General features: G+C 40.2%; 1 protein-coding gene and 1 non-coding gene across 3 annotated transcripts; one reads left to right on the top strand and one right to left on the bottom strand.

The window, feature by feature from the left end:
• Nucleotides 1–6,031: 6,031 nt before the first annotated feature.
• On the top strand, nucleotides 6,032–8,138 carry LOC111809345 (uncharacterized). Of its 2 annotated transcripts, XM_023695788.2 has the most exons (4): nucleotides 6,080–6,965; nucleotides 7,311–7,430; nucleotides 7,514–7,673; nucleotides 7,768–8,138. In XM_023695788.2, the coding sequence occupies exons 1-4, from the start codon at nucleotides 6,415–6,417 to the stop codon at nucleotides 7,942–7,944; spliced, it is 1,008 nt and encodes a 335-aa protein (XP_023551556.2). In that variant the 5' UTR covers nucleotides 6,080–6,414; the 3' UTR covers nucleotides 7,945–8,138. The 2 variants fall into 2 exon arrangements, with proteins under 2 accessions (XP_086972827.1, XP_023551556.2); XM_087116701.1 differs by lacking the exon at nucleotides 7,311–7,430 and having other exon boundaries at nucleotides 6,032–6,965.
• A 4,178-nt stretch (nucleotides 8,139–12,316) lies between these two features.
• On the bottom strand, nucleotides 12,317–12,456 carry LOC111806219 (small nucleolar RNA Z247). The gene has a single exon (XR_002816770.2). It is a non-coding gene; the product is annotated as a small nucleolar RNA Z247 (small nucleolar RNA).
• Nucleotides 12,457–12,639: the final 183 nt, after the last annotated feature.

Raw genomic sequence — 12,639 nt, 5'->3', positions numbered from 1 at the left:
CTTTCTTCTTCACTTCCCCCTTTCCTTTCTGTAATCCCCCATACTTATTACGCTATCCATCTCATTAAGTGTATGGGTTTTAGGTTAAAGGAATGATCTTTTTGCCACGTGTCACAAACCCATTTGCCTAAAGTGTATTTAAGACATACCCAACTGGTCAAAGTCGCAGGAGAGAGAGAGAGAGAGAGAGAGAGAGAGAGAGTGGAGCCCCATGTTTCATTTAGGACTTATAGGAGTGGAGTTTCATCCTGAATTTTGACCTTCCTCTCTTCTTCTCTTTGCTTTTGGGTACCTCTGTCTATTACTGTTTCTAGATCCTGCCAACTCTCCTTTATATATATATATATATAGATATATATATTATAATACTTTCCCACCATCTCATTAAAATATACTTACATTACTTTAACTCAACTTGTTTTACTCTAATCTCTCCCTTTTCTCACTAAAATAATCTTTTCTAATTCTTTAATCGGTTTGTAAGAGTTTCAATTGTGATGAGTTCTCACATCGGTTGAAAAAGGGAACAAAATATTTCTTATAAGGGTATTTTCAATTGTGATGAGTTCTCACATCGGTTGAAAAAGGGAACAAAATATTTCTTATAAGGGTATGAAAACCTCTCCCTAGTAGACGTGTTTTAAAATTGTGAGACTAACGGCGATATGTAATAGGCTAAAGTGGACAATATCTACTAGCAGTGAACTTGAGCTGTTACAAATGGTATTAGAGCCAGACACCTCGTGGAGTGCCAACGAGGACAATGGGTCTTAGGGAATGGATTATGAGATCTCATTGGTTGAAAAGAGGAATGAGAGGAATGAAACATTCCTTATAAGGGTGTGAAAACCTCTCCTTAGTAGACGTGTTTTAAAACCGTGAGGCTGACAGCGATATATAACGGGCCAGAACAGCTAATATTTACTGACAGTGAGCTTGAACTGCTACAAATGGTATCAAAGCCAGACACTGTGCAGTATACCAGCAAGAACATTGGGCTCTAGAAGGGTGCAGTAGAGCATTTGGTGGCGGTGCATTTTAAAATGTAAAATGGTGCAGTAGACAGCCTATGAGGGTTTGTCTTGTCTGTGAAGAAGGGAATTTACAGACACAGAAGTCAACTGTCCTGCCTGTAAAGTCATGGAGCCTACTACTCCTTCAACCTACGGACTCAGTCAAACACCATTACACCCAACTTTGTTCCCAAGCATTCATGACCAAAATTACACACAAATAATATAAAACTTGGCTTCCAACTGCCAAGCATGCACGAGTAATTGCCCATATGTGCCTCAACGTGCTCACAACTTTCTCCAACTTGAACCACAAACAAACAATTCTTATTATATACATAAACTCGTTCATCCAATCATTACTCTATTGATACTCAGATCGTTGAGGATTATTGAGAGTGAGTCACGCATTGACAGATGAATTATTAAACGCTTAGACGCACGAAGGTCGAGGTATATTAAAATCCTTGCATGCTTTAAAAGCGAAAAAGGAAAGAAATTAAAAACAAAACCCCATTTTGACCCCATTTTGGTGGGTTCTTTAAAAGAGAGAAAAAAACAAATAAAGTGAGTATCTTGGTGCAGTGCTTTCATCAGCGATGATTATGTTCGAGTTCTCCGGCGGCTCTGGGCTGCGTTCTAATGTTTAGTGATTACGTGGGGGTCAATGATTTGAAGATCTTCAATTAGATTTTTTAAAAATGGTTGGAGATAAAGTTGTGAAGAGATTATGAACAAAAATGAGTTGTTAATATAAAGAAGAAAGAGACAACCAAGAATGATGTTGTAAATGATGTCACGTATGTTTTTTAATCTCTCAAATATGATTGTAACAGTCTAAGCTTACCATTACTGTATATTATCCAATTTGACCCATTATGTATCGTCGTTAGCCTCACGGTCACAAGTATCTTTTAAAATAAATTTAGTTCGAACCCAAAAGGTAAAGACGAAAAATTTATAAATCTAAGGACATAATTGGAGCATACTTCAAAAGTCAGAGCTTTTAACCTTAAAATTTTTATATAACCAATTTGAACATAGTTCAGAAATAAAACAACACACATTTGTACAACATCTTTGTAATAAAGTTTATAACTTTTTGAACGAAACTAATTAATGATAAGAACCCATCAAACATCATAACCGCGAGACGTAAAGATGAAGTTAAATCGAAACAAGTGGTATGAATAACGACCGTGTTCTTCAACGGCTCGCATTAAAGAGAAGAAGAGGGTTAATGAAGGAAGGAAAGAGTCAAAATTGTAAGAAAGGGTCATGTTGAGACATAAATGAAGGTGGCCATTGATGTTGGGAAAAAGCCCTTTTCCATTCCCAACATTGGCCCTTCTCTATTTGTGGTATAGGGGACACTTTTTTCTCTTTCCCCTCACTCATTGTTTTCATTTAATTTATTATACATTACCCCCATATACCTAACTTAACTATTTTTGCCTCCCTCATTCAAATTAAATAAATCCCCTTCCTTCATTAAAAAATTTATGGGGAAATTATCTCGAGATTTAGTGCAACTTCTAATCATTTTGTTTGCTTTAGAACGAATCAATGTGATGCCACTTGATATGGGTCGACCCATTATTAAAAATTGCTTGTTAAAAGAGTTGGTAGAGAGTTTGGAGTTATATTCAATCCAATCCATATATGAACAAGTGGGTTTGTTTTAGAAACGCTTTTCACCTTTGCTAATTAAAGGGATGATCATGAATTTATAAGTAATAGGGCTAAGCACTTAATTATTAGTAGGGCGAAAGGGGCGGAGCGTGCCGGCTGCTGTGCCCTCTTGACCAGACTGTCCAAATTGGAAAGATAACATATTAAAACACGCGGTCTGGGTTAGGTAGTCGCCACTGCCAGCAGGAGGTTTCCATGGGAGGGAACATAGGAGCCCATCTCCTCCATTCTTTTTCCTTGCAATTTGCGGTGCGTTTTCTTCTACTTCTTATTCGAATCTAATAAGAATATCTAACACGCTTTGTTATTTAGCTGGATAATCAAACCAGATTAGAACAACACAAGGCCCTGTATGATTGTGCCGATTTTGCTGCCCCAAAATGGTAGGGTAATGGGTAAATGAATTTATGATGTAATATTAGGATCAGCATTTGTGAATTTGATTGTCAATGCAATAATAAGTGGAGAATAGAATCTGATAAGAGTGTACAAACGGTAGTTGACAATGGGAGGGGAAAGGGAGAATTATGGTGGTGGATTGGTTGTGGCTGAAAGGAAATGAAAGAGATGGGGAAGGCAATGCACATGGCGAGTGGGATTGAGACGCCATTGTCGGGTTTTGAGTTTCTTGAAATTTTAGAGAATGCAGCCTAAGTGCTCGATCATATGCCTGACTGACCCCTCTTCCTTGTTTTGGGTCCTCCATATCTCACTGACACCTTCTCATCACAAAATAGTTTATGTTTTTCCATTGTAAAGTATTCATTGAGTTGTCATTTGTCACCATTGCATTGATGGGTCCTGTCCTCCATCTTCATCTTTCATCTTCATCTACATCTGCAATTATTAATGGCCACACCATTGCTTCTTTTCTTTCTATCCAATATAGAAAAATATGGATATGAATGATTTGAATTGGGTCCAGCCCATTAGAGGTCCGGCCCACATTGATTGAGGGAAACCCAGAAGCTAGCTAAGCTACCTTCCTCCCTCCCTTGACATTATAGAGTGGAAAAAGGAGTTGAAATCTTCAACCACAAAGCTAAGACAATGATGAAGTAGAAAGAGACATGGGAGGAGGAGGAGAGAAGGGTTGTGAAGGGGAAAACAGAGGAACCCCACATCAACTAACCGAGCCATTGGGGAGATATTGCTTCAAAAATACAATAATTTTGTTGGGCAATATCAATGTGGGTGTGATTAGTGAGAGGCGGATCTCATCCATTGGGCTCATGGGATGATGCTGAAAATGTGGGAATGCCTCAGTTTTAGGTGACCAACACCATATGCTAGCTCACCTCATTAGATCCCACCACCATCCCCTCTTCATTGCCCCACTTTCTTAAACAACTCTAATCACTCTTCGCTTCCACAAGTTCATTTCAATGAAATGGATGTCGGCCCAGACACCGCAGTAGGACATTCTGCATAAGTTCGGCTCATGTTTGAGGCCCAGAGGGAAACACATAGTGTCAGGCCATGGATTTGGGCCTCATGAAGGGTTTATGGGGGGAGTGAGAGGGAGATTGAAATGTGATAATTGTGGGGGGTTTTTAAAGCGATGGGATTGACAAACTCTGCAAGTAATGATGCCACTGACTCATTCCTAATCCACCACTGTTTTCAAATGAGTGTAAGTCTAAATACATCTGGGCAAAGGTTTGAATTTGAGAACACAAAATTTATGAGAAAGAAAAGAAACCCAAGAAAGTGAAAGAGATAGAAATCCCTTATTATCGATCCACCACTGTGCTAACACAAAAACAACCAAAATTGAAACCCAACAGCCAATGTCACTGATAGACAACACAGCACAAAGAAACACATAGAATAGATTGCATATTATCATCCGAAACCAAAAGTGGGGGGAAGGGAGTATCTTTATGCAATATCGCTTGGAAATTAAGGGTCAGAAAAGGCTGCATATTTTGGAAGCAGCAGGCAGGCAGGCGGCATGTTAGCGTTAGCTAGGCCAGGTTTCCAAAATGGTAAAAAAAGTGGGAGAAAGAAGGTCCGGACATGGGTGAGGCTGAGGCAGAAGAGGAATGGTCAAGAGGAGGATGAAAGAGGGTGGTTTTAGGCCAAACAATGGCAAGGGGGAAGTGGCAGAGTGGGTTTGCATGGAAATGGGCAGAGGGCTTCAGGGCTAAACCCCAAGGTGGGAAGAAGGGAACAGAAGATATACACAGTTTGTTTGGTTGTGTAATTATGGAGGGAGAAGGCCTGGAATGGTTCTAGGGTTTTACTTACGTACGTATTATGACGCTACTCTACAACTACTACTCCTCTTTATACGTTTTGGGCTCATTCTTTCCTCCCTCTGCTACCCAGATATGCATCCTTTTCCTTTGTGTATGGCAGTTCATGTGAGCCAAGAAAAGAAAAACTCAAGTTTATAACACATTTTGGAATTATTGGCTAAACAGAGCTCTTTGAATGGGGCCACGAGTTCATGCAGCTATAGTTATTTGAATGTTATTAAAATTTAGGCTTTATTTGAGGAGTTTTTTTAAATACCTGTTAGCTAAAATAGGATTTAAATTGAAGTATGGATAAATTTTAAGCTTAGCTTTAAATAGCCAAGGGAGGACAACCAAACCCTATATTATGGGTTTTCTGCGGACTTTTTTCCTGTATTTTTAGATATATGTATTTTAAAATATATTAATCTCTATTAATATATATATATATATATTATATATTCTGATAAATGAATTAATATTTCATAAATAAAAATATAATATAAAATTCTAAGTAAATTTTAAAAATTCAATTTTTAATATTATGTTTACCCGATATATTTATATTTATATATAAAAAGTGAGCGGAGGATAGGGGGCGAGTGGGAATTTTACTAGGTTAGGGATGGGGACGGAGACGGAGAATTTGACTATATTTTCCGTCTCCGTTTAGCTAACAAAAAAAAAAAATCTCCTCTTCTCTCATTCTCAATTTAAACGAGGATTTTTTATTAGGTTCTGGGTAAATTCTTATGGGGCTCCATAGATTAAATTGATATTTCTTATAACTGATATGCTATTAGATCTCTATCAAAATTTATTCCTAAGCTTTATTAACATAATTATTCATAAGTATTTATCATGTTATGTTTATTTATTGGCATATCATATCAACAAAATATAAAAACTTGTTTTTTTTTTATAAGATTGTATTTTGATTTTGTTTGTAGAAAGTTAACATAATTTGATTTTTTATTTTCTATTGGAGTTTGAATGAAAAATTGATGATTGATGGAAGAAGGTGGAGTGAAAATGATGATTATGGAGAAGTCTAGAAGTGAAATAGGATCTTCCATTTGTGATTGCCATTGATCTTTGATTTGACCCTCATCAATATCCATCCATCCAATTCCAATTCCAATTCCAATTCCAATTCACTCATCTTCGAAAATTGGTGCCTATTTTTATCAAATCTTCAAAGAAATCATTGTTCTACAAAGCCTGGAACACGCAATAAAAATAAGAAACAAAAAACAAAACCAAATGGTGTCCCATTTTGGTGTCACTTCTTCCAATAACGCCGCCAAAGCGATGATGGAGCAAAACTCAGTTTTGTCTCTGTCTTTGTCTGTCTCGTAGTAAAAAAAAAAAAAAGAACAAACATTTAAAGCTCTTGACATGACTTCTTTATTATACTTATCACTTCCAATCTTCATCAGAAAATCCCACAAAACCTTCAAACCCTAACCATGCCTCATCACCCTCATCATATTAACCCTCCTCTCCCACTTTCACCCCAACCCATTTACGCCTCTGTTCCTTTACCCCACTTTCTTTACCCTCACAACTCTTCCATGGCCTCCGGTTATCCGTCCAAGCCCTTGAATCCTAATGCCGACCCATTTCTCTCTGCACCGCCAACGTTTCTGCCTCCGCCCTCGCCCCATTTTGTGTCGGGGTATGGAAATTTGTATTACCCACGTGCCACTTCTGCTTACGCATGGCAGTTTCATAGTTTTCCGGCTGTTTCCTGCTATAATGCCTGGCCGCAGGTTGTGTGGCCGTCGTATCAGCCGGCTGTGGGTTTCGGTGGTTGCGCTGTGGCGGATTCCAAGCTGGGAAGAGAGTTTGTCGTTTCGAGTGGGCAAAGTAGAGATATCAAATGTCCGCCGCAATGGGTCGAGAAGAAAATCAGTAGCGATGAGGACAATAACGCCGATGTTGATGACCCAGTTGAGAAAACTGTTCCTTGCTCGGGAATTACAACGTTGATGATCAAAAACATTCCCAATCAGTTCAAGTGGGTTCTACTGTTCTTCCTCTTTTAATGAATTATAGTACTAAAATATAACAATTTAAGAACGTGGCTAGTTCTTTGATCGGAGAATTTTCTTGGAGAAGGATAAAGGTGGAATCAGAAGTGGGGTTGTGGGCTTAATTCCTACTTTTGTTGTTTGTCGGTAAAATGGGAATGTGGGTTTTTAAATGATTTCATGCTGCACTTTCTCTGGTTTCTGCCCTTTCTCGCTTTTTGTCTCCTCATTTGGAAATATTTCTTTACGAGATTCATTTCTTTTGTGTTCTTTTTTATGTCTTAGCTTTACATTTATTGCCTTTTTAACTTAAGAACAATGTTGAAAAGCAGGCGGCGAGATCTTCTGCAGTTGTTGGACAGATACTGTCAAGTGATGAACCAACGAAGGGATTCTCGACCTGATTTCTACGTTTCTGAATATGATTTCGTTTATTTACCAATGGATTTCATGTGGGTTATGATCAATATCTTATAATTCTTCTTTGGTTCAATTCTCCATTTCAGTGTGGTTGTAATCATTTATGGCTTTACAGGAGATCATGGTACGAAGGGAAAGTGTCGAATCTGGGTTATGCGTTTGTAAATTTCACTACATCCATGGCTGCATCCCAGTTTTGCGCAGTTTATCACAACTACAAATGGGATGTTAATGTCAACAAGAAAATTTGTGAGATAACGGAGGCTAGGATTCAGGTTCATGTAGAAATTGATGAATTGTTCATTCATTTTATTGATATTACATGTTTTAGAATGTAAAATGAATGCTTCATTGCGATGGGAAACTCAGGGAAAGGAAGCTTTAAAGAATGCATTCAAGAACAAAATCTTCTGGTGTAGCAACGATCAATATCTGCCTGTGATGTTATCTCCAGCGAGCAACGGTCGACGTTGTTACCGAAGGGTTAATGTCGGAAGGCGCATAGCTCGTCTTCCTCGCAAGCCGCTCAAGAAGTTGAGTTGTTGAGGAGGAGAGCTCTCCATTGTAGGTGGCCAGGCATGGAGTTGGTTTGTGTTTTGGTTTTCTTTTCTTGTAGGTTGATGAAAGGGGGTGGTGGTGGGTGTTGTGTTTTCATTGTCTCCCCGACCGCCGCAGTTTGTTTGGGGAGAATTGAAAACACGAGGGGATGTTTGTTTGCTTGTGTGTTTCTCCTTTTTCTTGGGAGGAGGGAGGGAGGGAGGGGGAGGGCTATGTCTGTATGAAATGCTTACTTTTCTGCAGTAATATTCTCTCCTCTTTTACTCGGTTGTATATATAATATTTTGATCATCTCTAGAAATTGCTGGTTGGTGGTGGGTTTGTTTTTCTGGTAATGGGTCTCTCTCATAATTCTCAAGTTCATCGATATTCAAAGCGTTATGGGTAAATAATTTTGGATTTGTTTATATCAGAAGTGATTTGTAATTTTCAATGTTATCTCGCGTTGAATGCCCTATGAAATATGTTCCAAATTTGTTTTGTAAGGCTATATCTTTGGATTATAAGTCATCTTGATTAGTTATTTTTGTTAGATTGAATGGCACGATGATCTATATGGGTCACGACTTCATGTATTTATAGATGCGTATAATGAAGATTACATTCCAAATCTATGATTTGGTAACAAACCAATAAATCATAGATTTGGTAACAAACCCTTCAAATCATAACAACTAGTAAATTTACCAAACCCTTCAAATCATAACAACTAGTAAATTTTAGACTATTTTAGTATATACAGTTATGATCTATTTTAGGTTTAACACCCCCTCAATCTGGACGATGTACTACTAAGTTCAGATTGCGCCTAAAATAGCTAAAAGAAGGAGCTGGCAGTGGCTTTGTCATGATATCGGCGAGCTGATCCTTGGAAGATATGAGTCGAACATCAAGCTGACGAGTCGATACTCGTTCACGAACGAAGTGATAATCAACCTCAACATGCTTCGTCCGTCGATGAAAGATTGGATTGGCGGATAGGTAGGTGGCACCAATGTTGTCACACCATAGGCTAGGCGCTCGCGCTTGCGAGATCCCGAGCTCACGCAAGAGGACTTGGATCCAAATTAATTCGGCAGTGGCATCAGCAACCGCCTTATATTCGGCTTCCGTACTAGAGCGAGAAACTGTCGATTGTTTCCTCGAACTCCAAGAGATAAGATTGCCACCAAAGAAGATCACATAGCCTCCAGTGCTTCGACGATCATCAGGATTCCCAGCCCAATCAGCATCTGAAAAGGCACTCAACAAATCAGTGCTGGACTTTGTAAGACACAAACCCATATCAATCGTGTCATGTAGATAACGGAGAATTCGTTTGACTGCCGCCCAATGTATAGAAGTCGGAGAGGACATGAACTGACACACTCTGTTGACACAGAAGGATATATCAGGACGTGTCAGAGACAAATATTGGAGAGCACCAACGACACTTCGATAGCGAGTAGTATCCTCAGGTGAGAGCTTTTCACCACCATTCAATAACAACTTCTCACTGGGAAGCATAGGTGTGGGCACACCTTTGGAGGTGAGCATATTGGTTCTGGCTAATAAATCTCGAATGTATTTATGTTGTGTCAGAATAAGTCCACTAGAAGTATGGCGGACCTCAATCCCAAGAAAATAACTCAAAATACCAAGATCCTTGACGGCAAAATCATCCTGAAGCTGTGTAAGAAGTTTCTCAGTAGCCGTAGAAGATGAGCTGATGATAATAATATCATCAACGTAGATGAGGATATACATCTGAATGCCCGTTTTGTTAAAAATAAAAAGAGAGACATCAGCCTTTGAAGGTGTAAAATCCAGCTGTAATAGTTTGGAGCTAAGGCGAGAAAACCAGGCACGCGGAGCTTGTTTAAGGCCATAAAGCGACTTATCCAGCTTGCAGAGATAACCAGGGTGTTGAGAATCTACAAATCCAGGGGGCTGCTTCATATAAACATCTTCATTAAGAAGGCCATGAAGAAAAGCATTTTGAATATCAATCTGCCGAATAGCCCAACCACGAGAAATAGCAAGAGATAATAAGAGCCGAATGGTAGTGGGCTTAACAACTGGACTAAAGGTATCATCATAATCAACACCATACTGCTGTTTAAAACCTTTAGCAACCAGGCGTGCTTTGTAGCGATCAATAGAGCCATCTGGCTTTTGTTTGAGTTTGAAAACCCATTTGCAATCAATAACGTTAAGACCAGCACGAGGAGGAACTAAGTGCCATGTCTTATTTTTTTGAAGTGCCTGAAATTCATCATTCATTGCCTGACGCCAGAGGGGATGCTCAATAGCAGTAATATGTGAAGTAGGTTCAGAGGCAGAAGACCGAGCTACAAGATATGTTACTGTTCCATCTGTACGCACCTTGATATTGTGCTTCAATCGAGTACCATACGGATGAGTAGTAGGTGCAGGATCCACATTTGAGGGGACGGCCCTATCAGCCGTTGCGAGGGGAGCAACCGATGCTACAGCAGTTGGTTGACCAACGGCCGAGGATTCGACCGGGCATTGCGCAATATCATCTGCTGGCGGAGGAGCCGAGGCCTCAATCATTGGCGGAACAACCAACGCCGATTCGCATGGCAGCGACGCGGAGGATTGTTGCGGCAATTCCGAAGCTGATGTAGACACCAAATTTTCTGCATCCAAAGAGTTAGTAGGCCCAGACATATGCATGTGATCATTCTCCAAATTAGTACTGCTATTACCCAAATGCAAGGTGCACAAATCAGGGGCATTATGCGTCGACTGCATGATTGGGGAAGAATTAGGTGAGGCTCTCTTGAATGGAAAAACATTTTCATCAAATATGACATCTCTAGATATATAGACACGACCAGAATCTGTGTCAAGACACTTATACCCTTTATGTGAAGAACTGTAGCCTAGAAAGACACATTCCTTTGATCGAAAAGAGAACTTTTGTTTGTTATAAGGACGAAGATGAGGCCAACAAGCACACCCAAAAATTTTTAATAAGGAGTAATTTGGTGGGGTATGAAAAAGAAGCTCTAAGGGGCATTTTTTATCGATGACACGAGTAGGAAGACGATTAATGAGATATGTGGCTGTAAGAAACGCGTCGTCCCAAAATTTAATAGGTACATGAGAATGAGCTAGAAGGGCTAGGCCAGTTTCAACAATATGACGATGCTTGCGTTCAGCAGACCCATTTTGTTGATGTGTGTGAGGGCACGAAACACGATGACCAATTCCAAGGGAACGAAAAAATGTGTTATGAATTTTCTGATATTCCCCACCCCAATCAGATTGGACCCACTTGATTTTAGTATCTAGGAGGCACTCAACATGAGCTTGGAATTGCAAAAATATACGAGGAGCTTCTGTACGATCATGCATCAAATAGATCCACGAAAATTTACTGAAATCATCAATGAAACTAATATAATATTTAAAACCCCCAACAGATGGTGGTGCAGGGCCCCAAACATCCGAAAAAATAAGTTCCAAAGGTGACGAAGACCTATGGGAAGAACTAGTATATGGTAATCGATGACTCTTTGCTAACTGACACGCATTACAAACTGACAAAGATGACTCACTAGCACACGAAATATTATTTAGACGCAAAATGGATTTTATTACTTGAGATGAAGGATGTCCAAGACGTGCATGCCATTGGGCGTGAGTAGTAGATCTGCTCACCAAGGCGTGCTTGAGATTATCGACATCGGATGGCTTAATAGGATAAAGACCAGATTCACACCTCCCATTTAGGAGACTTTTCCTCGACTGTCGATCCTTTATAGAAAAATGCCAAGGATGGAATTCAAAGAATACGTCATTATCACGAGAAAATTTATGAACAGAAAGAAGATGTTTGGAAATTTCAGGCACATGCAAAATATTACGCAACGTAAGAGGACGAGTAGCAGTATTAATTAGAGAATGACCAGTATGCAAAACACGCAAACCTGCTCCATTGCCGACTTGAACTTGTTCACCTCCATGATAACGTTCACGCACAGCGAGACGATCCAGGTCACTGGTGATATGGTCTGTAGCGCCTGTGTCGCTGTACCAATTTGGGTCAATCTTGTAAGAGGAAGTAGCCGCCAGTGCCGTAGGAGGAGCAGAAGAAGGTTCATCTTGATAGGACTCATCCATCCTATGCCAGCAGCGGATAGCAGTATGCCCCACTTTGCCGCAGATCTGGCAGGAAGGACGAGCAGAAGGGCCACGACGATCACCAGCAGGACGAGAGGGTGCATAACCTTGAGAACGACCACGACCGCGATCCCTACGCCCACGATTCTTCTGCTGACCACCACGACTAGCATAATTGGCAGAAGATCCAAGATTTAACTGAAGTTCAGCCTGGTGTTGTAGTTGGCGAGCTTCATACGTCATTAGATGTGCAAACACATCATCAAGGGTGAGGGCTTCACTCTTGGTAGTCATTGAGGTGACGAAGGGATCATAGTCAGGGCCAAGACCAGCGAGAAGATACGCAATCACATCATCATCCTGCAAGGCAGAGCCGGCGGCGGCCAGCTCGGTGGCTAGCCCTTTGATCTTGCAAAAATAATTTGCAGCAGATTGATCTCGTTTCTTGGACGTGGCGAGCTCAACACGAATCTGAGTAGTGCGAGCACGAGTTGACGATGAAAACATCCGCTGCAGGGTATCCCACGCCTCCTTGGACGTAGTAGCGGCAAC

This window comes from Cucurbita pepo, chromosome 13 (assembly GCF_057944985.1).
Source record: "Cucurbita pepo subsp. pepo isolate OVF chromosome 13, ASM5794498v1, whole genome shotgun sequence".
Classification (NCBI taxonomy): Eukaryota; Viridiplantae; Streptophyta; class Magnoliopsida; order Cucurbitales; family Cucurbitaceae; genus Cucurbita; species Cucurbita pepo.
This window is presented reverse-complemented; position numbering and strand designations above follow the sequence as displayed.